Consider the following 25,688-nt stretch of genomic DNA (forward strand, 5'->3'; position numbering starts at 1 on the left):
AACTTTCATTGCTAGAGAGGTGGTAAAGAACTGATGACCTTGAGCTTGGGGACAACCTCAATCTCCCAGTTACAGCATATCTTTACCATTTCCCCTGACTGATAGCTTCTGTATCATTCAGCCCTGAAATAAAAACTTTCTTGATAGCAATAGATGCTGATACAAAATATGTAGAACATTCCTTATCTTCAAAATTAACAATAAAGTTTGTAAAGCTAGCTTTACTAGCTGTTATTTCTATACCTAAATAAAGAAGGGCTAAAGTCACAGATCTGAGACTGAAACAGCAACAGCACAGCGGAGGCACTTATCCTAAGCTTTTACCTCACTGACGACAGGCTATCAAATCTTCAGTTGGTGTAATACAGCATAACTCAACCGACTTCACCACACTTCAGTACAATTCATAGAATCATAGAATCATAGAATCAGTAAGATTGGAAGGGGCCTCTGGAGATCATCTAGTCCAACTTCCATGCTCAGCAGGATCACCTAGAGCATGTTAGACAGGGTTGCGTCCAGGCAGGCCTTGAAKATCTCCAGAGAAGGAGACTCCACAACCTCTCTGGGCAACCTGGTCCAGTGCTCCGTCACTCTCACAGGGAAGAAATTCTCCCTCACGCTCAGGCGGAACTTCCTGTGCTTCAATTTCTGCCCATTGCCTCTTGTCCTGTCACCTGGGACAACTGGAAAGAGTTTGTCTCTGTCCCCCTGACACCCTCCCTTCAGGTACTTGTACACATTGATAAGATCCCCCCTCAGTCTTCTCTTCCCCAGGCTGAASAGGCCCAGCTCTCGCAGCCGTTCCTCACAGGGCAAGTGCTCCAGCCCTCTGATCATCYTCGTAGCCCTACGCTGGACTCTCTCCAGTAGCTCCATGTCTCTCYTGTAGTGGGGAGCCCAGAACTGGACACAGTACTCGAGATGTGGCCTCCCCAGGGCTGAGTAGAGGGGCAGGATCACCTCCCTCCACCTGCTGGCAACACTCTTCCCAATGCACCCCAGGATACTATTGGCCTTCTTGGCCACAAGGGCACATTGCTGGCTCATGGTCAATCTGTCATCGACCAGCACTCCCAGATCTTTCTCTGCAGAGCTGCTCTCCAGCAGGTCAGCCTCCAGCTTGTACTGGTGCCCAGGGTTATTTCTCCCTAGGTGCAGGACTCTGCACTTGCCCWTGTTGAACCTCATGAGGTTCCTCTCCACCCAACTCTCCAGGCTGTCCAGGTCTCTCTGAAGGGCAGCACAGCCCTCTGGTGTGTCAGCCACTCCTCCCAGCTTGGTATCATCAGCAAACTTGCTGAGGAGGCACTCTGTCCCCTCATCCAGGTCGTTGATGAAAAAGTTGAGCAGGACGGGACCCAGTCCTGAGCCCTGGGGGACTCCACTAGGCACAGGCCTCCAACTGGACTCCACGCCACTGATGACGACCCGCCGAGCTCTGCCTTTCAGCCAGTTCTCAATCCACCTCACTGTCCACTCATCTAACCCACACTTGCTGAGCTTGCCTAGGAGGATGTTATGGGAGACAGTGTCAAAAGCCTTGCTGAAGTCAAGGTACACAACGTCCACTGCTCTGCCCTCATCTACCCAGCCAGTTGTTCCATCATAGAAGGCTTTCAGATTGGTTAAGCAGAATTTCCCCTTGGTGAATCCATGCTGGCTACTCCTGATCACCTTCTTTTCCTCCATGTGTCTGGAGATGACATCCAGAATGAACTGTTCCATCACCTTTCCAGGGATGGAGGTGAGGCTGACTGGCCTATAGTTCCCTGCATCCTCCTCCTTGCCCTTTTTGAAGACTGGAGGGACATTGGCTTTCTTCCAGTCCTCAGGCACCTCTCCAGTTCTCCAGGACCTTTCAAAGATGATGGAGAGCAGCCTGGCAACAACATCCACCAGCTCCCTCAGTACYCGTGGGTGCMTCCCATCCGGGCCCATGCATTTGTGGATGTCTAGCCTGCCCAGAAGGTCTCTAATCCTATCCTCCTCAACCAAGGGAAAGTCTTCCCTTCTCCAGACTTTCTCCCTCGCGTCCAGGCTACAGGRTTCCTGAGGGCTGCCCTTAGCAGTGAAGACTGAAGCAAAGAAGGCATTCAGTAGTTCTGCCTTCTCTGTATCCCTTGTCACCAGGGCCCCCACCCCATTCAGTAGTGGGCCCACATTTTCCCTAGTCCTCCTCTTGCTGCTGATGTGTTTGAAGAAGCCCTTCCTGTTGTCCTTAGCATCCCTTGCCAGACTCAATTCCAACTGGGCCTTAGCCTTCCTCGCAGCATCTCTACATACTCTGACTGCATTCCTGTAATTCTCCCCAGTAGCCTGCCCCCTCTTCCACTTCCTCTTCCACTTCCTCTTCCAATTAAGCTACAATACCTCATGAGAGCTGACTGTTTGCCAAGATAATGGCAGGGAACAGGGAGAAAATAGTATAGATCAATGGGGGGAAAGTAGGATTTGGTTGTTTGTAAATATGCATTATGAATAATACTGACATTATGCAGAATGGTATCACGTTTCCACTGTGAATTCAACACTGAGCTGATCAGTTTTCATCCCTATCTGTTTTAGTAAAATTATTTGTGATGTCACTGTTTCATTGGACTGAATCGTTCTTTTCTTTGTTGTTAATACAGCTACTGTTGATTCATCTGCACCAAAGAGTTTGCATACCAGTGTTAAATGTGAGTATAGTTTTATTTTGTTTTCAAAACATGTCTGGCTTCATCTGTTTGGTTTGGAAATATTTGTCTTCTTTTTTGCTGAAGGTGTTTTGAAGTGGCCTATGTGTGTCAAAAATATTCATCATTCCAAGTGTGTTTAAAATAATAGTATACCTGTAACTAACCTGTAACTAGCAGACCTTGAGACTCTTTTWTATATATATATATGTGTGTGTGTGTGTATATGTTTTTATATATATATAACCTTATATCTTTAATATATATAATCCTAAGCAGCATGGTTGTTTGAGACATAAATTGCTTGTTTAGTTTTCCAGTCTAAACTCAGAAATATTGTCTGTGTGTATACTCCAGAACCCACTGGACCTTTGAATTCCGTGATAATCTGCATTATATTTTTCATTTCCTTAAGTGCTTCGTGTATCCCTGGGCACCAGGCATATCATAGCTGAAATAGTTTTCGGTACATTAATGACTTTTYGTGAGAGAAGATTGCACTGCACGTTTACGCCACCTGTTGGCTGAAGCCTGCAATAGCCAATGTGTGGGTAGATTCTTTCCTTCCTCTCCTTTCTTGAAAGGAAGAAATGTTGATGGAAAGCAATAAATCCATCCTTTACCTTGGAAACAGATTGCTGTGGAATTAATGCAGACGTCTTCATTCACCAGGTTGAGAGGCATATTCTACTTCTGTATTTTTTTGTGTACATGGAGCAAACACATTTTCTACGTAGAAGACATTTTAAATCAAATTTTACAAGGTGGAAAAAAGAAAGCTTCTATTTTTCTACAATGAATGTGTAGAGGCATATTATTCTTAAGAAATATGGTTAATGTGGTTTCTTAAGAAAGTATTATACTGCGTTTTTACTGCTAAGTAGTAACCATATTGTTGTGTTTGGATTTTGTATCATTTAGAAACCTACATGAGTACAAGGCTCCTGGTACTAACAGAAGCTTTAATGTAAGATTATCAGTTGGAGGAAGTGAGGAACGAAAACTGGACCCATTAGCATTTTTGTCTTTTAACTATATACTATGTCACTAGGGAAATGCCAGTCATCTTTGTAATTTAATATTTATCTTTACTGAAAGATACTGTGTATCAGCTAAGCCCTTTTTCTGACAGATTAGCTTCTGTTTAGCGTTTGCATTTCAAAGATAAAAAATAAATGAAGGGTATTTTGCCAGCCTAGTAGAATAATACGAAAACAAAACTAATTTTCTGCTTAGTAGAAGATTATGGCGTTTTCTTCTTTTCATGTAAAATTCTCCCATTACTGGTACTACTAGTTACTATGTATCATGTGCTTAGTATTTATCAGAATGCACAAGAACTTTGACAAATGCACATTCTGATACATTTTCTTACCAGTTCTCAATGCATACACTCTTATAAGTATTCTTGCTTTCCAAATGTATGACCTGTGTAGGATACCACCTCTTTCACCAGTGGGCTACCAGAAGAATATTCAGGTCATTCAATAATAATGCAAAYGTGCAAACCTATTAGAGGTAAAAATTCAAACAGTTGCTCAGATTAATTCTTAAAAGATAAAAATAATACAGTATAGAGTACTTTATTTCATTTTCAGAGTAAATACACTGCCGATAAAGCACTATGTAAGCAATTAGACAATCTGAAAATTTAYCAGATGTCTGTATTGTTGAACTTTAGATTAAGAACTATATAGAAGATATAGACATAGAAAATATAAGAAGATACAGACAAAATGCAAAACATGCAATGAATAAGACTTCCTCCTGCATGTCTTCAAGTATATCTTGCTGCTGAAGTTGCATGATCTTGTAACAAAAGTTAGAGAAACAACTGACACAAGGCCTCCTGAGCAATCTGCTCTCTCCAGCATGTAACTAGCTTTGTTATAACAGTATCTCTGGTGCTCTCATGCTAATTTTTCAGTTCTTATCAAATGATAGAAACATGTTGTCTGTCCCCTGCCTTATGACTGGAAGTATTAGCTGGAGATACATCAGAGATCAGGAATATAGGAGATACAGATCATCATCATAAGCATTCTTGTGGAGAAGAAGTTAAGCAGAGCTGTTTAAAAGTCATAAAAGTGGCATGGGGGATTCAGTGACCAGCCCARTACTGAAAATGTCTAACAAGGTGTACATTTACTCTTCTTACTCTCAGCAGAAGCTACATTTGCTACAAAAAGCATCTGATGTATGGAAAGAAGATAAACGGTACCACTGAACCCACTAGGGATCAGTTTTCATAAGTGAGTCTGAGTAATGAAAAATAAGAATTTTTGTTGCAAAGGAAATGCAAAAGTCCTGAAAAAATTTAATTGCATTATGAGATATTATGAGATATGTTTTATTCCAATGAAGGTGAAATCTAAACTCATTTTGTTTTGAATCAAACAATTTATTTCTAAACAAATTTGAGAGTTAAAATTATCTGTGACTCCTAGGAAATCCTAAAGATTTCTCAGTTATTAGGAATTAAGAGCTACAGCTGAATTACATTTGGTRCTTGGAAGCATGAGACCAATATTTCTATGATATTATACTTCTGTGTCCCAGAGCTTAAAATCCACAGATCTCAAGTTTGAGTCAGATCTCTTGAGGCTGATCAGCTCAGTAAGAAGAGCAGAAACCTTAGCTGACCTGCATGTGAAGCTGTCCCACAGGAGCTGGCAGGAAACTAGCAAAAACTTAACACTTTGTGAAAGATTGATCAAAACCATTCCTAAACTGGAGAATTCATAAAGGTGAACTCACTGTACATACAAGACAATGAGCCACCCAAATCATTAGTTGATTAGTCCTGCAGTTCTGAAAATCGCTTGCTAAAGCTCAGCTCTTTGGATCCATCATAGATTCAGTCTACTTGTCCCAGAAAGTGTGGCTATCCAGGGCACCCTGCCCCAATTCTCTTCCTCCTCATTTGTTCCAGGACAGGAATGAGAGCGGATCCACCAAGGCCTGTTCTGTTGTATGGTCTCTGTCTGTTTTACAGTTATCTGCTGTGCTTCCATCAGCCATATCAGATGGCAGTCCAGCAAAATAAGATCACCAGCACTGTCAGTGGTGGGAAGCCTTGGTATGAATTGGTCAGGTGCTTCAAGCTCATTCTGCACAATTTAAATAATCTCCTGATGGAAAACCTAGAATGAATCTGGCTCTCTGGATACACTCTTGGGTCACCGAGTCCTTGGTATCAGGACAAAAGCATTCCCTCTCCTCTCTGTTAAGCTAGGATTTCATTGCCAAGCCAAGGTCCACCACTACRTGAAGATGAGCTACTCACCGTTGTGTGTTCTGCACCATTCCCTTTTCCCTTGCCCTTCTAGGAGTACAGTGTATACATTTTACTCCATATGAATTACAAATAGTATTATATGTAAGTAAATGAAGCTGGATATGGCACACTATTTCTCCTTCACACATTTAATGGATGTTGATTATATAATCACACTATATGCTGTCACTGAATTTTATAAATATGAAACCCAAACATWCATATAACTGTTTGCAGACACATGTACATGCTTTAGTAACTGGAAAAAGAAATGTTAGCTTTCTTGAAGATGTCTTATTTTTCTTTTTCCCAATAGTGTATTTTAGTTTTTAGATATGGCACACAGTGTTTTTTTATTAACTGTGCTTTTCCATTTCTAATTTTCTTCATGAGATAGACATTAGTCAAAATAATAATTTTCATTTGGTTTTTTAAACARTTTAAAGCTAAGTTTCTGTGTGACTTTTGAGACAGTACCACATGTAAAAAAGAACAAGTTGTTTCTCCAAACATTTCAAAAAAAAATATGAAATTGCAGCATTTTATCTCAGGAAAATTGCAGTTTGTGTGAATAATCTACACATTCAATTATATAAACATAATTTTATCTTCATAGGATGTACAAATTTTAGTTGTCACTAATCTTGGGCAATTGAACAGATCATTTAGCAAATCAGTGAAAATTAATGTATTTATATATGCAAACATTGCAAGTTTATGGAACATTACTGAGATGGTTTTTAATAATAAATTTTACAGACTGTAAAAAAGAAATGTASATCAATATTAAAAGGGAGATGCAATGAGAGAATGAAATTTGGTCAAATGTATGACTCCACTGCATCATTCAGCTATCAATGATTAACCAACTTGTCTGGTTCATAAATTATTCTTCTCCCACTTCAAATTMTTTGCTAGTGCTAGAGGCTCCATTTGGGATCTGAGTTCCTTTGTGGTAGCCGCTGCAAAGTCTAAAGACTGTCTTTGGGGATTTCTGCCTAAAGTTATACACCAGATTGAACAGAAGTAAACGTGTTATTATACTCTTTTAGAGAGGAGAGACTGAGGCACAAGAGATTAACGTACCTGTGATCACACTGGAGCCTATTATAAAGCTAGGAATTAAGTTATGGTTTTCTGAGTCCTGCTTCAGTGCTTTAAACACAAAACCATCTGTGATCCCAAGGTGGGAAGGGGAGGGTCTGATACTGGCGTAGAGAGATGTTCAAACAGAATAGATTTAATGAAGGATTTAYGCCAAGCTGCATGAGGAGCCCCAGGAACCGTGCAGAGGGGTCGCCGAGGGGAGGCTGCTGGATGCAGACGTTTGATGCCTAGGCAGGACTCAACTTACTGTAAGGGCCTTATCGTAAGGCCCCCTGAAATCTGCTATAACTATTTCCATATCTCAGCTGTGCTAACCTTGGGTAGCTGCTGGCTGCAAAGCAGCTGGACATTGTTGACCAGAACAGAATATGTATGTTCAGCCTTGACAGGTTTCAGTCAGCATGTAGAGAGCACCCTCTGGGGTGCTATCACATACTCTGCCAGGCACCTGACTCCTCACTACATCTTCCACAGGTGAAATTTCAGAGTCAGTGATGTTGAAAGAAGTTTTTGTAACTGGGGACGAAAAAGGTATTGGGAACTACTGGAGTATGCAAAGAACAGGAGCCTTGTCATAACCATTGTGCATCGATGCTGTTTTAATTTTGCATTCCTACTCTGCTACCGAAGGGGAAAGCAGCATACTTCAGCAAACATTTGGTAGTTAAAACAGGGATGAAGAAATCATGATATTTCTCCGGTACTCTAGCTTTCAGAATTCCTTTCCTCCATGCACACCATAGCTACAATGTTGGTATAAAGTCACTGCCAATCCTTAAAGAACTGCCCTTATCTCTCTAGTAGGTCTAATGTTCCTGTCAGCAATCTACGGATAAAAATAAGACTTCTACTTCCAGTCTTACCAGCTATGAGGAATGTTTTTTAATCACGAGAAACATAGTTTTAGTTCAATTAACAAGTGACGTAGCTATATGAAATTCTGTTCACCAAAATAATAAACTTCTAGGATGAATTCTTTATTGCTCCTTGGCATACAGTGGAATTGACAACTGAGCATCCCTTCACCCACTCCCTCTTGGCGTCAATTCAGTGATGAGAATCTGGTTAAAAGAGATTCTACCAATTTTTAGTCACTTAGATCAGAATCTTGAAAAACCAAGAGCAGTGATGCTAGATTTATTTTTCTGTTGGGCCAACTTTTCACAGGTATGCATTACTGTTGTAAATTTGTGCTCATACATGAGGAAGGGAGATCTGGCTTCTCACATCAGGAATATGCTGAGGTATGCTTCAGATGAGAAATAGGCTGAAAAAATGGGAGGTGCTCTGTGTGTCAGAGTTTGCTCCTCTTCGCTTACATGGAAAGTTGTAAATACTTACTGGTTAAGAGGGGGTTGTAGTAACGGAGTAGTAAACCTTGTATTTTGAATATGTCTAGTTTATATTGGTTGAAAGGTTAAGAAAAATGAACTACTTCCCCTGCCTAAGTAAAACGTGCCAAATCAAGTCATCATGTGCTAGAATGAGAGGAGAGAGTGTGTTCTTGCTTTATTTTGRTACAGTCTATGAAGGAATTGTGTCACATGCTGTCAGCTCCATAGATACCCATGAATTTGTTAACAATGCCGAACCAGTTGCAGTGGATATGGGTTATGGCCGAAAGCTGCAAGGAGTTCAGAATTCATGGGTTGAATGGTTTGTTAGTGAGAGCTGCTTCCTTCTTGCCTTCCCCCYGGGAAAATTCCCGTTCATGTCTCTGTGAGCACTGACATTAGTAAAATGAGCAGAATTTGGCATGGGGTGAGAAAACAACATGGAGAATAGCAATATTCAGTGTCGCTTTGGAGCATTTACTGAGTATATCTGGCATTTTAGAGGCTTTTCTTCCCCTATAAAATCATTGTTTCCACTCACTTTATAGTATTGCAGCATTTAAATATTGATGAAAACAAGTAATGCTGAACCATAGCTTTGGGCTTAAAAAACACCTACGCACTGTAGATTAATGTGCTGACACAGGCTTTTCACAGCAATAACTAACATAGCAAAGAGCATCTGAAATAAAATCTAACCATTACGGCCTAACTTGCCACTGTTTTCTGATGAAGGAAATGGTCTTGTTTGCTCTGAAATGTGAAATTTTGTAATCTCTACACCAGACAAGCTACTACCAGTGCAGGACTGCAGCATTTGGCCTATAGCTGTGAACAGGAATAACTGTCCTTGTATGCTTTTGTATTGCACTGCCCCAAAATCAGAGATGATATTAGTTAACAATAGCAGTAAAAATTGAAAAATGAAATTTCAAGTAAGTTGATAGGTAATCCATGATAACTTACATATATGTCAGAGTTTCGTAGATACAGTAAGAATGTACTGTTGCAGTTATCTAGCCTGATTTTTATCCTTCCCTGCATTCATTCCTGTTTTACAGAGTTTTGGAGGTTTTTAGAAAGGTGTCCAAGCCTCATGTATTTTCATCCCACTTCTCATTAAACTATTCCAAAGGCTAATATATCTCACTATGAGGAATGTATACCTTACTTCCGGTGTGAATTTGTCCAGCCTCGTTAAATCATTGCCTGACAGACTGTATAGTTCAATTTCTGTTCTGTCTATAGGTGCTTATAAGGAATCAAGTTACTTCTTAACCATCCTTTTGGGGAACTGCAAATATTAAGCTCCTTTACTCTTTCACCATGAAGCATATTTTCCAGATTTTGTCATGCTTATGGATCTTCTCTGCATCTTTCCCGATTTATAAATGTTTCTTAAATAGTAGAGTTTTAGAGTAGGACATACAAGTCTAGCAGTAGTCATCCACCTGTCCAGCAGAACAGCATTAAAGGCTCACTGTACTTACACTTGAGATTTCCACTGCTTATAGGCAATGATASTATACTAGTTTTGACTACAGCAGCACTGTGGGAGATCACAGGCAGCTGTTCATCTACTAGAACACAGAGGTGTTTTTCAGCAACATGAGACTGATTCCCAGGTTAGACTCACCTCCTATAAATAATAGTCTGGGTTCTCTGAACTGAGATGTTCAGTTATCTAGGCTGAAACATRTACTGTTTTCCCTATATCCACCTCTCTGAGTGAGATGCAAATCCCTTTGTTACAGCAAACCATTCCTCGTTCACAAATTTCGCAGTTGTAATCGTTTAGGCTTTTTAAGAAATGATCTTATATTTTCTTTCCGATACCTGAAGAGAATAATTTAATAAAGTAGTATCAAAAATGATCCTTCATTAGAAACACCTGCATTACAAAGAATCCTCATTTCTAATTACATTGTCACATCTGCCAATTAGGCATTTTTTAAACATGTCTAATTTTGTAGCATTCTGATTTCTTAGTCCAAATGTCATGCAGAAGAAAGCTGAATAGCTTGCAGAATTAAGTCARCGTTTCATCTCACTCAACCACAAATAAAATCTCATACTTTTGATCAAGTTAGCATGATGATTATTCATAAACCTTTTTTGGTTGACATTACTTATATTATTTACCTTAACTGAGTCTTATAGCAGTCACTGAGTTATTACGCTCAGGACAGATGTTGGTCTAACGTGCCTAGAATTCATTTACCAGTTTTGCTATTATTTTTCTCAGCAGCTATTTGAAACTTCCCTTTTGTTTCAAAACTCATTAAAAGTTAAATATCAGCCAGCTCTTTTATAACACTTGTTAGGAAGTTAACAAGGCCTACAGCAAGCCAAAAATGAAGACATGAGGCAAGGTGTGGATGCTGTTTCTAACTACAGTCACCGAGTTTTGTAACATCTGGTAAACAACTTAAGGGAAGCCTGTTGTGGCATTATTATCCCAGGTTCATACTCAGRCCATAATGTTCTGAATATAACCTGCCTTTAGAAGGTGGCTGAGGAATCACGCTAAAGTGTTTGCTCTCCTTACAATTTAAAATTAAGATGAGTAGAACAGAAAAAGGCTAAATTTTTTTTTTAAAAAGTGGTTTAGTTCATTTAGATCTGATAGAACTTTATTACCTGCTAAGCTGTTTCTACTACGTAAATTAGTGTCTGCTTATTTTGTACGTGGGCTTTTCACACAGCAGCAAAGGAGAGAAGATTTTTTTTACATTTTTTTATTAAATGTAAAGCAACAAGAATTACCAGGAAAACAGAGTGGGAGCTATGGCACCTGAATCTTACCGTGTTTTTAAAAGGACCAGATTTCAACTAAATCCCCTTTATTTTCTTTCTTTCTTGTTGCATTGACAAGTACCAGATACCAGTACAAGTGCCAGACAAATTGTATGGTAACACTGAATAAATTAATGGCTGCCATGGGAGGAAAGATGATAAATCAGCAAATAAATAAGCTTACCAGGAAGACTCTCGAATACATTTACTTAAATAGCTGCCGCACTGGCCATACCACATGATTGTATTCACAGAGAGGCAGCAAATAAGTAGCCAAGAGATGCTTGCTCTTGCTGGGATAAAAACAGTCACATCCTGTAAGGGGATTTGGGAAAACTGCTGAATCATGATACTCTTCTATGAATGAGCTTTTGATTTTAGCCATATATTACAGCCAGTCCTTAAACGCTTCATTTAGGATATGGGATCAGAAAGCAAGGGATGTCTAATTTTTACTCTTCCAAAAGAAGGAAAAAGAAAGACAGCTGTATTTTGAGATACAGAATTTGCATGTTAGTGTCTTTTTCATTCTTGGGCACTGCTAGTTATTTGGTGAAAGGAAGAACGGGAAGGTGATCCTTTTGTCCTTAGGTAATTTGTGTTTATGAGCAATACACAGAACTGGCCCAAGCTGCTCAGTGTGACATGCTGGCAACCAGCTTTCATGCAGAACTGTAAAGAGTACATGTGAAAAGAAAAAAAATGTGTTCTGAAAAAATAATAAGCTAAAAGCAAACCTGCATGTGTTGTAGGACCCCTCAGTCTGCTTCATGTGGCTGGGACGCATATAAAACCTGACAGTCTGGGAAACAAAACCTGCTGTCGGTTAGGGAAGGGGAGTGAGAGCTGCTAAGAAAAAGTCTGACCCAGGAGTTTTCACAGACTTCCAAAAAAATAAAACTATAATGCAGTGCAATGGTAGTTCTTTGAATAGGCTTAAAGCCAGGTGGAACATTAATTACATGTATTTATTTATAGTAAAAATATTAGTGAAATACTAAATGAAGTCTGATTAAAGGTTGTGGCTCTTTGACCTGGAACATTTGATTTTTTCTTGTCCTTGATAAGGCTTGGTGAAGGCTCAGCTATGCCTAGGATAGACAGTTGCTGTCCTGCCTCACCTGCACACAAACCAGACATCACATGCAGCAGAAGGGAGAAGCATTGAAGTGAGTTTTTCCCAGGGCCTCACAACAAATTGTTGGCACAGCCATGAAATAAGCCAGGTTTCCTTATTATCAGTACTGTTGCTTAGACACAGAAACAAGCTGCTTTATCTATTATTTTTTTGCAATGACAGAATGCAAAGTCTTTAATCAGAATTGGGGTCTACTTTGATTGGGCACTGTACAAACATAGATAAAAGGTGAAGGTATTAATCTCTCCATGAAAGCGACTGAGCAAGTACATTTTGTTATTTGTTCCAGTGAGTTGTATAATCCTGCTTCCCAGTCATCCAAATAGGATTTAGCATTGCCAACATGTTTTTCTTAATAGGATGATGCTATGAACTCATGTCCATGCAAGCCTGGAAAGTCAGATTATATGCCTGGGAGACTGTGTTTCCCCTGTTCTAGCTATTACTGAAATCTGTGTTTTCTCAATGCCCAGGCCACAGTTTTGAGATCACCTTACAGGAAAATTGTCAAGAGGTGGTGTGCCCCATACAAAAGCAATCACAAACTTCTAAGGCAGACTGTCTAGTGCAGTATCCAGATGCTTTAAAAATAATAATAATAATAATAAAGGCATATTTCCTTGCCACAGGGCAAGGAAATATTGAAGGAACTGCATTTCCTACACAAAAAGAGCCATATGCAGCTTGCAGGACCACAGCTGACACCCCTCTATGTATACTTTGTGTGTGGATTGTTAGTTTTAGCTAGAACTGCTGCAGCAATTATAATTTAAACAACATTTACAAAAAGGTTTATTACATGTCACAAAGAATTCATATCCCTTTTCTCTAGAGCTGTGCTTGAAAGGAACATGGAGGGTTAAAAGATTTGAAAGTTTTGGTCATGCACCATTCTTGTTTGCATTGCTGAAAGTAAGGTCCTGACAAAGGGTAGAGAGTCATGAGGCCTTGCATTATCCATGAGGATGCCTCCCTGAACCTCTGTGGTCTTAGGTAGCTCATATCCCTTTCTTATTCCTATGTTTCTTCTTGGCTTGCATATTTTCATTTTAGATTACAGGATCCAAAGCACTGGGTCTTTTTCTTTCCTTCAGTGCGTGAAGTGCCAGCAAAGGTGTGGCCCTTCTCTTTTCAGCCTGTGTTTGACTAATACAGAGAACACATTTCCTTGGCGTTACAGTCTGCACAGATCACAGTGGCAGAATGACTTCAGTCAACTCAATTCTTAATATACAGATTTGAATCCTTATTTGATTACCTCTGCTTTTCTTCTGTTTTGACCTGCTTCAGCTACTGTCCTCTTGTCTATGTCCTCTGATCTTTTCGGATAGAGGAAAGAGAGTGGACAGGAGGCAGGAGCAAAATGTCATCTTCAATTATCCTCCAACAACTCATTACTTACTGTGTGAATGACTTTGGGAGTCCTGGATTGAATTTTGTTTCAAATAAGGATGTGTACTTCTGAGAAGCAGGAAGGACTTGCTCATGCCAACCATAAAAAGCAGAATAATTGTCATATTTGTATGCTATTTGATATTAAGAGGAGGAAACAGTAGAGTCTTTAGAGGGCAAAAGAAGAATGAAAAGTAATACTCTGCTACTTGGCCATTGCTTTAATCTTGTAACGGTTGTATCTACATTTTTACATGTGCAGACAATGATCAACAGAAAAGAGACAGACTGATTCAAGCCCTTGAAAACTATAAGAAGGATCATGTGCGTAGTCTTTCAGCTTCACCCTTCAACTCTAGAAGTGTTTCTCCAGGTCAGCAGAAGGTAAGTGATATTTTGAAAGTGAGGGACCCATGACAGAGGTACCATAGAATCACGTGGAAGAGACCCATTTCACCTTAGCTGTAGTCTGAAGCACTGGGGAATGCTTCTAACACAGCAGTAARTGCAGGTTTATTCAACATGGCTTTTTATGTTCTAGTCAAATGGAGATAATATTTGACTCATAGTTTTGCCACCAATATAGGGTGGAAAGACACCAAAATGTGTTGATGTGATGATCTCCAGAGGTCCCTTCCAACCTCAACCATTCTGTGATGCTGTGATGCCATCCCAATGTTTTTGAAGAGGGGCTGCAAGGTTGCTGTTGAGACATCAGTTCCATAAATGAGAATGCATAAAGTCCAAGGAAGGAGAAATCTTCTGTTCTCCTTCCTTGAGCCCTCAAAAACATAATGGAATTTCTATAATTCCCCRAGACTACTTGTCATTATCAAACTCAACCTTGTAAAGAGAATGAAGGAAAAAGAAACTAGACAAGGGACAAGGTAGCTTTACTCCTACTGCAGTTCCTAAAGCTCTAGGAGTCATTTAGACTGCTTGGGACAGTGATACTTGCAGGGTTCCTGCTAAGGCAGTAAGTTTGATGGCAGGTTCTTAAACTTCCTCCTGAATGAATCAATTTTTAGAAGACGCTATCTTCAGTGAATTGCTTTTGTGATTTTGCTGTAAGTTAATTTTTTCTTTATCTTACAGAGAAGTAGGTCACTGTTGGCAAAGAGTCATCTGTGTTTGCGGTTTGGTCAGAACAACTGCTCCCTGACAAAGAGAGAGCAGCCTCCCTTTGTGCCTTTTCAGAAGCTCCCTTCAAGAACTCTGTCACCAGCTTTTACTGCAAGAAAAACTATCCAAAATCCTGCTCAGGATGTTTTGTCTGAAACTCATGTTCATGAAGCTAATACAGGCAGATTATCTGCTTCACCACTCCGGCCGTCTCATATACGTGTGAGCAGTTGCAGCAGGAAAAAGACATTTCAAAATTCTTTTAATAAAACCTACTCTGGAGACCTCCTTGACAAACATTCAGTTTGCTTCACAGAAAAAAAACATTTTACTCCTCGAATCTTAAAGAGATCACACCAGTCTGTTCTTGTAAAACATAGATATTATAATCCTCCTCATGAAAAGAAAAACTTGTCACCTGGCAGACCATCACTGAAATCAGTGGATGTTGACAGTGAAAAGAAAGGAGATTTACGCAGGTACTTACTATGTTTATATATCAATGCTGAAAGTTAAGTAATACAACTTTAATGATTTCACTTTCAAAAACATCATTTTAAACTGAAATAATTGGTTTTCATTTTGCTTTTAATCTTTCAGTTTTTTAGAAGATGCACTTGTGAGACCACAACTGAATCACTTCTGCGAGAAGCCAGTTGAGGTTGGTGTACCCGGTTTGCTATGAAGAAAAAGAATGGAGACAATTATTTATGTACAAAAGTTATCCTGGTTCTGTGGATAAGAGAAGGATGGTCTAATGGTCTTTGGGGAATATAGGTAAAGAGCAAAAACAAAAAATGAAATCGTATTGTGAGAAGTTACTAAAATTGCAATGGAGAAATCTAGTATGTGTGGCTAGATAGGATCAACAGCCTTCAATGAATAACATAGGAGGTAAAGTAACTGATCTCCCTGGAAAACACAAATAGGCATTATAATGTATGAAAAAAAGTACAAACACAAATCTAAAATCTGCTTTCCTCTGAAAGCAAAGTTTTTTCCTACCTGACTAACATCGTTACTTAAAGAAATCATGTGAGCTTGTGGCTGATTTACTGACTTTTCACTCCATCCAAGTAATAACTTGAGCCCAGAAGCTTCCAAAGTAGTAAGCACTCAGGGTACAGTCAATACAGTAGTATGTCGTACATGACTTTGCCTGGAAGTTGCACTCCATTAGCTATCTGAAAATTTTAAATGGTGGGGAGATTCAGTCAATGAATTTTAGTGCTCTTAAAAATAAGATGGGTAGCAATAGCCAAAGCCAAGAATGACAGAGAGGTTCTGTGTGATCTTTTTTGACCTGCCAAACCCTTACAGGGCCTATGTTGACTCTCTACACAGCTCAACCAGGGCACTCTAGGCTTGATTTGCGCTTGCCTGATGCTACCTGGCTCTATTCCATACATTAATCCAACCACTAAAATCTTCATTTTACAACATTAATAACAGAAGTTCCTAAATTCAGTCCTATTTCCATCTACWAATCTTCATATATCTTACATTGAAAGACAACTTTGATATCAATGTTTTGTATCTTTGTATCTGCCTTCACAAAGATAAAAATGTATTTTGCATATCCTTTGAAAGAAAAAATTCTTATTAATGAGCTCTGCAAATGTCTCCCCTCAGAATTTCTCATTTCCTTTATAATGTTTGCATGAATTTTCTGAGATTATGTATCTTATTTCTGTTCTTCCTAACATGAATCCACCTGTTAATAACGCTTTTTCTTTGTTCATACAAGTGATTAATACTTGAGATACTCGTTTCAGATGAGCTGGCCTGTCAGTTCAGTATGATGCTGTTGTGATTTTGATATTTTATGGAATCAGATCATTTGCCCCCAGAGCTCTGAATGGAAATATAAAATACTAATACAAATAGGATTTACTTTTTTTTTTTTTACTAGGATTTACTTTTTCTCTTTACTTKTTTGTGGCAGAACTATGAATTATGGTTTACTGATTCTAACATGTCACTTTCTCCAAGATCACAACTTCAGGAAAAGTAAGTTAAATATTTGGTTTTCCCTTTTAACTATTTCTAAGTTTTATATCAAAATGTTAAAGTAGGAACCTGACAGAAAACTGGAAATGTGGCAGAAGAACAGATTAATTACAAACAGACTGTATAAGGTGAGCAAAAGGACACTATTAAGGATATAGGTTCAGCTACTTGCTGTGGGATCGGAAGACTGGAAGAGATTTCTGAGTCATGGCATCCAGTGCTCTAGGTGACCCTGCTGAGCAGGGAGGTTGGACTAGATGATCTCCAGAGGTCCCTTCCAACCTTACTGATTCTATGATTACTGTAGGCAAACTAAATAGGTGTCATTTCTTTCATAAACCAAAAGGTTAGTAATGGTTTATCTCGTGATACCTATGCTTTCTGTCCATTGCAACTATTTTTCTTGAATTGATTATTCATAAAAGACAGATAATCTTGATTAAAAAGTAATTATTAAGCTGACCAATAGGGCTATGAAAATCAATAATTTAAAAGAGTATAATCCTAGATAGTAAAAAATACAGACTAGTAAAAGAAAGAGATTCATCACTTCTGAATATAGTGGCAAAATTCTTTATTTGAATTAGTTTAATTGCTATGAAATTGCACTCCAGTGAAAATCCTCCTGGGATGGTTTTAGATATTTAAACCTTATTTGTATTCTGTGAATGTTAAAGAAAGATGCTGACAGCTTGTGTATTTCTCTAGAGCAGACTATTTTTGTTTTCTTGAAGATCTGACAAACGATATTTTGGTTAGAAGATGTTATCACAAAGCGTAAGTACTTGGCATTTCTTATTCATTTGACTAAAGAATTTTTGACCAGTCATTCCATTAGTGTAAAGAACTGGAGGTTTTAATGAGATTAAAGTGAAACTTSAAATCAGACTAATTGATGCATACTTTGTGATTGCACTTTATAGTAGTCGTGATTTAAGCTGTGTAGCTGAACAGAAAATATTTTCAGTGAGCCTTGTATTTCATATTTCCCAATAACTTCTAGCAGAAGCATAAAAACATTATGTTCTCTTACTCTCCTCTCAAACTCATTCCCTTATGGTGATATATATTATTGTTGCAGTAGTCTGATTCTAGTTCTTATCTGAGTCAGTTCTGAGCTAACAAACTATGGAACAACAATGAGTCTTCCTTAGCAAAGTGCATCACAGTTTGTCTTCAGAGTTCTTTTTCCTTAATATAAGGGCAAAAAAAAAAAAATCTTAATTCTTTCTTGTAAGATACAGGCATAAAGACTAGAGTCAAATATACCAGATAGTGCTGATGTCTAACAACTGCAGCATCCCTTAATGTTTTCTTGTTCTATATGTGAAATCCTGTCTCATGCACACCCACATACCACCATGTACTCCCATTATCACACTTCTAATAGGTAATATTTTGAGGGCTGTGATAAAACACAGGTCTGTTTGTAGGCCTATTAAAAGCTACACTATTGCATCTTCCCTTTTCTATAGCATTTCCTGCCCTGCATCTTAAGTGGGAGACGCTTTTCCTTTAAGAGATAATTTAACCCCAGTGTATAAGACTTAGTCTTCATCGAGTGCTACACTTTGAGGATGTGGAGTGCTGAGCCCTGAAATCAATCAGACTTGTTCTGATATCAGATTGAGATATTTCCCTTTCAATCTGGAGAACTTCAGTTAAAGTCCTTAAGGCTCTTTTAAATTTTTTTGTTAAGAGCTGTAAACATGAGTGGTTTGGCTGGGGCAGAGGGGGGAGTGGTTCTGAGCAATTGGTTAAAGATACTGATTTTCCTCCTTCCTTCTAGGTATAGCAATGTTCAGACTAATCTAAAGTCTCAAATTCGAAGTAGATATATCAGGTTTCATGTTTAATTTTCTGGTTACACTGGGAGGAACATGACTGGCTTTTAAAAATACTGACTTACTAGACATTTAAGAGGTTGCTAAGTATCATGCATGCCCATAAATATAATTATAAATAAGATAACATTAAAATAGAATCTTAGAAAGATTCTATTTGAAAATTAAATGAGAGGAGAAGAACACAAACTTTTACCTTTAATACCTTGTAACAGCAGGGACTATGGATGTGCTCCCATATTGTGCCCAACTCAGAACACTGCTAGGAATGAAGGTGTCCAGGCTGCAGGCTTGTCAGATGTAAAGACCTCTCAGCTGATTTTAAGGTTTGAGGTTGTTTAGATACTCTACACTCTTTAACTCAAAAAATACAGATTACTAAAAATACATGAAAAACAATCCATTGTTTTCTTGGGCAGGCTGTAATAACAGAACTTAGCTTCTCTGACCCCCCCCTTCCCCAGCAAATGGTGGTCTTTTATTTTAAATCCAGAGTTGAATTTCTGATAGATTTTAGTGATGGACTATAAAGGGCACAACTTTATATTAGCTTTAGCTAATGTGCTGCAGGACTAAGACCTCTATTTATTTAGACCAGCTTCTCTACAGATAAAGCCAGAAATAGCCTGCCAATTCAAATATGCCATATACAGCTGAAATAGTCCTGCTGAGACCTCCAGTTCATTGCAGACTGCCTGAAAACATAATTACTGGGTTAAATTTGACTAAATTATGATTGTTGAACTTGGAGAACTAATTTCCCTGATCAGTTACATCTTTATTTTTTTAAAGATGCTCATCACAATTACTGCATCTTTTGCTTGCAACTTACGCAACCATAATGAAAAATATTCTGAGAGCATTTTTTGAAGGCCTGTGTCTTTAGTACACATAGTTAACAAAAATTTCACCATGAAAGTTCCACCTTCAATGTTTCCCTTAAAAGTTGCTGAAAAGTAGGCTCGAGTACAAAGAGACTGTGCAAATGATTTTTGGAGATTAAAGGCATTGGCTGGAGGCAATTTCAATAATTCTTTTTGAGTAATGAATTATAATGGATAAAGGAACTAATGCTATGAATGAGTCTTGGAAGCTACATACAGTACTGCCCAGTACCCTCTGCAGTTTCACCCAGTTAACAAGTGGTGGAATGGTTCTTGCAGACACATGTGGTAATAGAGGGACTTGGCCCCACCGTAATACAGAGAGAAATCATTGCACTGTGATGGAGAGCACCAACACTCTTTTATTTGGAGGAAAACACACTGTATTAAATGTGGAAGAGTAGTTTGGAATACCACACATGAGAGACTGTCCCCATCACAGTTTCCATCCCTCTGCAGCATGCACTTGGAATTATAGCCTTATTTTTTTAAATCTGTTTACAGCTATGGTAGGGGAGATGGAGCAAAAGTATAGAGTTGGGGTGTATTTTTAGTGATCTGAAAGACAGACTGAGTGGTATTTTTCATTTGGAAGTAAATGGGCTTTGAATAGTCTCTTTTTGCACTGATGTTCATTTTTATTCTTTTTAAGGGCATTAGAAGATGTATTTCAAATGCACATTAAAAGTAAGAGGCATAACCTTGATGAGGTGAGCAAAAAAAGTCTATTATTAAATTCTCTGTCACCTACAAAAGAAATGTTGTATATCAGTGCTGAGCAACAATTTATGGCAGATTGCCTGCTATACAATTTAAATACAAGGTGAGAAGAAACTGCTTCAATAAAAGCAGCAAGTAGAGTGTTTTCTATGGAGGATTGCTAAAGAGAGATTTTTCTGTATGTTTCTATATATTTTTTCTAATAAGGCTTCCAAAAGATGCATAATGTACTTAGTGTGCAGAATGGCTTTAATTACATAAAGACTATTTATGAAGAATATTTGTTGTTGCACTTTTTTGCTGCAACTGCTCTTTTCTGGAGTAGAACAACAAGAGAGATTTGTAGTTTGTGGCTAGATCCAGTAAAAAACCCTTGCTTTGTAATAACTCACTTTTAGGAATTTGGTCCCCAGAGCAGAATATAAAACTACAGAGTTCAACATTAAAGCTCCCCATGTGGTGCCTGCCAAGAGTTATACACCTCTCAACACTTACCTAAAAGTCTCACTTGCTGAGAAGGGGGCAGGCTTGGGAAAGACGATAGGAAATGCCAGGCACGAATATGTGTCCACATTCCTGTCTCTCCTCTGCAGATTTGGCATCATATTTAGGATGAATGAACACACCTCTGTCTGTTTTAAGCCAGATCCTAGAGCCCTCTCGTAGGAGTAGGGCTTATAACTGCTCTTTGAAAGATCTCTCTAGGACACAATGTTTTCCTTTTAAAAGTCTTTCACAGGGAAAATGGTGTTAGCAGTATGGCTTTGCTGTTATCTTTTCTGTTAATCCAGTGTGGTCGAAGCATTTGCCCATAAAATGTGGGAGTCAGATTCAAATGCCTCCCCCAGACTGGGGAGGCCCAAATCCAATCCCACACTTTACGAGCAAATACTCTAAATGGGCATTTTGCTTTCCAGCTTTCGAAATTGTTCCCCTGGGTAAGATAATACGAGCAAAAAGGAAGACACTAGCATTGTTGCTGGAGTTGCAGCACTCATTTAAAAGGTACTGGCTTTTCCTCCTTCCCCATGATTATCAAATATAAATTTCTTTTTCTTTGAAATCTCCATATTGAAAGAGAGGAGAGAAAGAAGAGAATCCCAAGAGCAGTGCRCTGGGCTCCACAGAGGGCACAGGCCTTTGGGCACGTTCTTCCGCTTCGCGCTGCCTGCCAGCTGCTGGTAGGAGGGTCTCTGCTTAGAGCTCGGGGTTTGGGTTTTGGTGCTCTTTCCTCCCACAGTTCTGCCGTGTCCCGCAGGGAGCGAGATTGCCAGTTCTAGCCTTTGGAGGGATTTGGCACTTGAGTCATTCATCTGGTACTGTCTCTTAGCTCATAGAGTGGTAAGGTTGGAAGGGACCTCTGGAGGTCATCTAGTCCAGCCCTCAGCAAAGCCCATGCAGGGACTGAACCCGTGACCTTGGCGTTAGCAGCACCACGCTCTAACCAACTGAGCTAAACCTGCCCCAAGTGCTTCTGTACCAGGCAGTTTCATTAGGTTTAATGATCAAGAGCAATTACTGGCCAGAGGTTTGGGCTGAATTCTAAAGCTCATACTGCTGCAGCACAGTCAGAGGGGAGCATTTCTGAGGAACTGGCAGTGTGGCATTTAAACAGGCTACCTTTGCTTATTTGTTTCTGAAAGGTAACACAGCAGTGTTACATTTGGTATCATAATTTCTTCAACAGTAGGCATGTGGGAGTTATGCATATGCTTTGCACAATGAATAAATAACAATCAAAGGAATTACAAAATAACTAGAATGCAGAAGGTTATTTTGTCTTTCAAAGTGCCTCAGTTAGGATAGAAATGATGTTTTCATATCTGTTTAGATGCTAGTCTGACTGACAGTCAGTAGGTAGCAAATGTTTCTGAGGAACAATCTGAGCTGAAATTAGTAATTTTAAGATGGTTTTGTAGGAAAAAAAAAAAAGTATTTAGAAGCAGTACCTCAACTTGAGAGGATTTGTAATTTACATCTGTCCAGAGAATGTTGAGCATAYATCTAAGGTTGACTCCTGCAAGACGGTGAGTGCCTTACAGATGCAGCTGAGAATCTTTTAATAGGAGATTAAAGGTACCTGATTCTTCCCAGAAGGACCCCAGTGCTTCTAAAATATGAGTTCTTAAGCAGCAGTGGATTTTGAGTATATCCTGTTGCAGTATTTGATATTGAGCTTTGTGTTGTTCTGCACTTCTGTAGATTTAAACGTGGAACCTCTATCTTCAAAAATACTCACTAAACACGTATTTAGTCACATATTTAGTCACATACTTAGTTGTACAGCAATGAAAGGAAAAAGACCAAAGCTGCCTTTATGTGTTAGGAGGATGCAGCTTGCAAAGGAGAACGAGGGATTCTTTGGAAGAATAATATGTATTATAAGTAAAGAGTTAATGAGAAGAGTAAGCATAATGTACATCAGGAGCAGCTTGCTGGTAGTGAGGGTTATTAGAAAGGGAACAGTTATGCAAATGGAAGCTGAATTGCTGGGTTTCATAGTGGCTGAACTTGAATGCCCTGCAAAATATATATATATATATATTTTAGTTTCTGTTTGTCTTCAAACCAAAGCCTTTTTGTTCATTATCACTGTTTTTTGGAARAAGTAGTCAAAATAGTAAGATGGGAACATTTTTCAAGGTCATTGCAGTGCTTTTTTTACCCACACTGGGTGTCTGCCAACTTGTTATTTGTCTAGTTGGGTACTGGCTTCCCTGAGCTGTGCTCTTTTATGTACTTGCTTTCCGAAACCAGGGCACTCTCCAAGTCCCTGTTGGCGCTTATTTATGTAGGATAGTTTCTGAGATCTGTTCACAAAAGCCAACCTCTGCTCTAGCCCACTGCTAATTCGTGCACCATTGGCACGCTTAAACCCAACTGGCTGCATTGCCCAACCCAATGTCTCTTCCATGTGCTTGTGTTTGGCCGAGCACCAGCCAGCAGCCCCCAGCGATCCCTGCTGCTTACCGGGAAACGTACCTCGCTTGTACTTGCAGCCTCTTGTCCAGGTGTCAGGAAAAGAGAGTAGCACCATCTCTCTTTGAGGAAGAGTACATACTGGAAGAGATTTTACATTGGGGACTGAGGGGGAGCATGAAGAGATTGATTGATTGTGTAAAATTAGGTTAAAGAAGAAAGATGGTGACTGCATGGCTAGGAAGGAGAGTGAGAAGAAAGCATGCAGGAAGATACATGCGAGGAGGAAAGGAAGACAGTGTCTCAAACACAAGAAGCTATGCTTTTAAAACAGARAATATTTAGCACCCTCCTCCTCATATTATTCTTGAGGTACGTAGATTGTATAGTTATTGGTGTAAAGTGAGGGCACAGAGGGCAGTTCTTTCACTAGACTCCAGCCCAAGGCAATTTTTAATCTAGTTCATCAAGATATATCTGAGGAGCAATTTTCTTTGCTTTAGAACATGTAATTTCAAACTTTGCCCAGGAGAAGGCATGCACTGCTCCTCCCTGACAAGATTTATTTTTGCCTTTCATGCTGTTTTACTACCTCTGAAGATTGCATTTTATGGTCTGCTTGGAAATCTTCAGCTGAGGGTGCTTTTTACCTACCCAGCCCTGGAGGTTCATACATATTTCTTTATGTTTTAAAACTGTATTTTTTTCTCCAACATTTTTTAAGAAACTGGAAACTTGTTCTAACAAATTTTTATATAGAGAAAGAGGTTATCCATTTTTATACTAATGAAATGGTCTGTAATCAGGAATACTTGTAAGATATTTTTTATCTGGCCATTTGCTCAAAAACAGTGTTAAGCAGTTTTTCACTTCTGGAAATACATGGATGATGTTTCATCCGCAGAGTACTGGTCTCAAAAAATCTCTTTTATACTCAGATTCAGTTCAAGAAGCCATAAATTCCATGAAAAATATTTTCCTAAAAGGAAAAAATTTCTGGTTCCTGCTAGCAGGTACAGGTAAAAGAGTAGTTCTTAGAATCCAGCAGAGTGGAAAATGTCACTCTCAGGCTTGAAGTAGCCGCTGAAGTGGGCCAGTAAGTGTATCCTTTCAGGAAACCAATGAGAGACTTAACACGGCACCTGTAGGGGCTGGGGGCAACACKGCTGGTCTGTCTTCCACAAAACCATGCCAAGTAACTTATTATTTCCTGGAATTTTATCATATAAAGTCTAAAGCTGCTGCAGACATGAAATACTATCTGACACTTGTTTTATGCCTTTACTTTTAGGGAGGTCATAAAGTGTTCTCTCTCAAAAAAATGTATTGTAGAGGCACCACAGGAGTTAGTTACTTCAGGAGAGGGGGAGGTGAAAGCTGCTAACCAGCATCTAGCAGCGTTACCAAACATTTTAGGACAAGATACGTAGAACAGCCTAGGCAGCTGCATGCCACGTTGGTGTGAAAGTTGAGGAGCAATCTCACTAGACCAAACAGAATGATTTACTTTGATTACTGTAGGAGTACATTGATAATAAGACCTGGCAGGAAGTGGCATAGGCTCTTTGATAGCCACTAGTGGAAAGGATCTATTTTTATATTTCTTATGCAAAAAATCCTTTAGATGCACCAGACCCCAGCATTATCCTGGGTCACACCCAGAAGCTGTAGAAAGCAATCTCTGTTTAATCCCTGACACCATCTCCTACATGTTCTTTGCCCTTCCCTTCTTCAAGTGCTGTACCCTTTCTACTTAGCCCATCACATCTCTTGGGATTGCCTTAAGAGGAGATGGATCAGCAGAGGAGTGTGGTTTGGGATGCTAATGCAATAATTACAGGCTTAATCATCAAAGTGAATAAGCAATTTACCAACACAGTCCCTTTCAGTGTTGTGCACTGTTACCATTTAAATCCAGATTTTTGTAATATACCATAATTAGATGCTGCACATGGGAAAGTTTTCAATGTAAACCAGTAAAAAAATAAAATCACTGCTCTGAGATTAGCACAGGACCTGAGTTTATCATTCTCACAAAAGAAAATGTCAGTCATCCAGTAAGTGGAAACTTCCCTCCAAACCAATACTGACCTGGTGGCCCATTCACAGCCAGAAGRGAAATGTTCAGTGAGACTTGTTATCTTCTGCATAGGCCTTCAAGTAGGAACCTTGTACTTTGGCAAAATGGCATGGCAAATATTTTTAGAAATTCTGACATGAATAGTTTCATTTCAGTTTCTGAAATTTCTTCTGAAGTTTCAACTGGACATAGTTATTTCATTGCCTGCTGTGGCACTATATACTGCATAGCTGGGTACGCTAAAATGTTGCTCCAGTTCTTCAGATTTCATAAGCACATGCAACTGGGACTGTGCAGAGGCAAATACAGATTTCTTCAAGTATACAGATATCTGTTTGTATAAATCAGAGTTTCTGCATATGGAGACAATTGAAAAATATGTGAAAA

At 39.1% G+C, this 25,688-nt stretch overlaps 1 protein-coding gene across 6 annotated transcripts in view; it reads left to right on the forward strand.

Moving 5' to 3' along the window:
- LOC146598540 (spermatogenesis-associated protein 7-like) overlaps positions 1–25,688 on the forward strand; it is a 93,175-nt gene that overhangs the window by 18,588 nt on the left and 48,899 nt on the right. For 5 of the 6 annotated variants that reach the window (XM_085300126.1, XM_085300127.1, XM_085300123.1 and 2 more), the window contains 7 exons: positions 2,634–2,681; positions 13,985–14,106; positions 14,818–15,323; positions 15,445–15,505; positions 16,790–16,854; positions 17,563–17,631; positions 20,235–20,292. In XM_085300126.1, coding sequence (XP_085156252.1) covers positions 2,634–2,681; positions 13,985–14,106; positions 14,818–15,323; positions 15,445–15,505; positions 16,790–16,854; positions 17,563–17,631; positions 20,235–20,292 — 929 coding nt within the window. The remainder of the gene's footprint in view (positions 1–2,633; positions 2,682–13,984; positions 14,107–14,817; positions 15,324–15,444; positions 15,506–16,789; positions 16,855–17,562; positions 17,632–20,234; positions 20,293–25,688) is intronic. The other variant, XM_085300129.1, reaches the window with a different exon arrangement.

Source organism: Rhea americana, unplaced genomic scaffold, assembly GCF_003343005.1.
Source record: "Rhea americana isolate MKP2758 unplaced genomic scaffold, rheAme1 scaffold_160, whole genome shotgun sequence".
Classification (NCBI taxonomy): Eukaryota; Metazoa; Chordata; class Aves; order Rheiformes; family Rheidae; genus Rhea; species Rhea americana.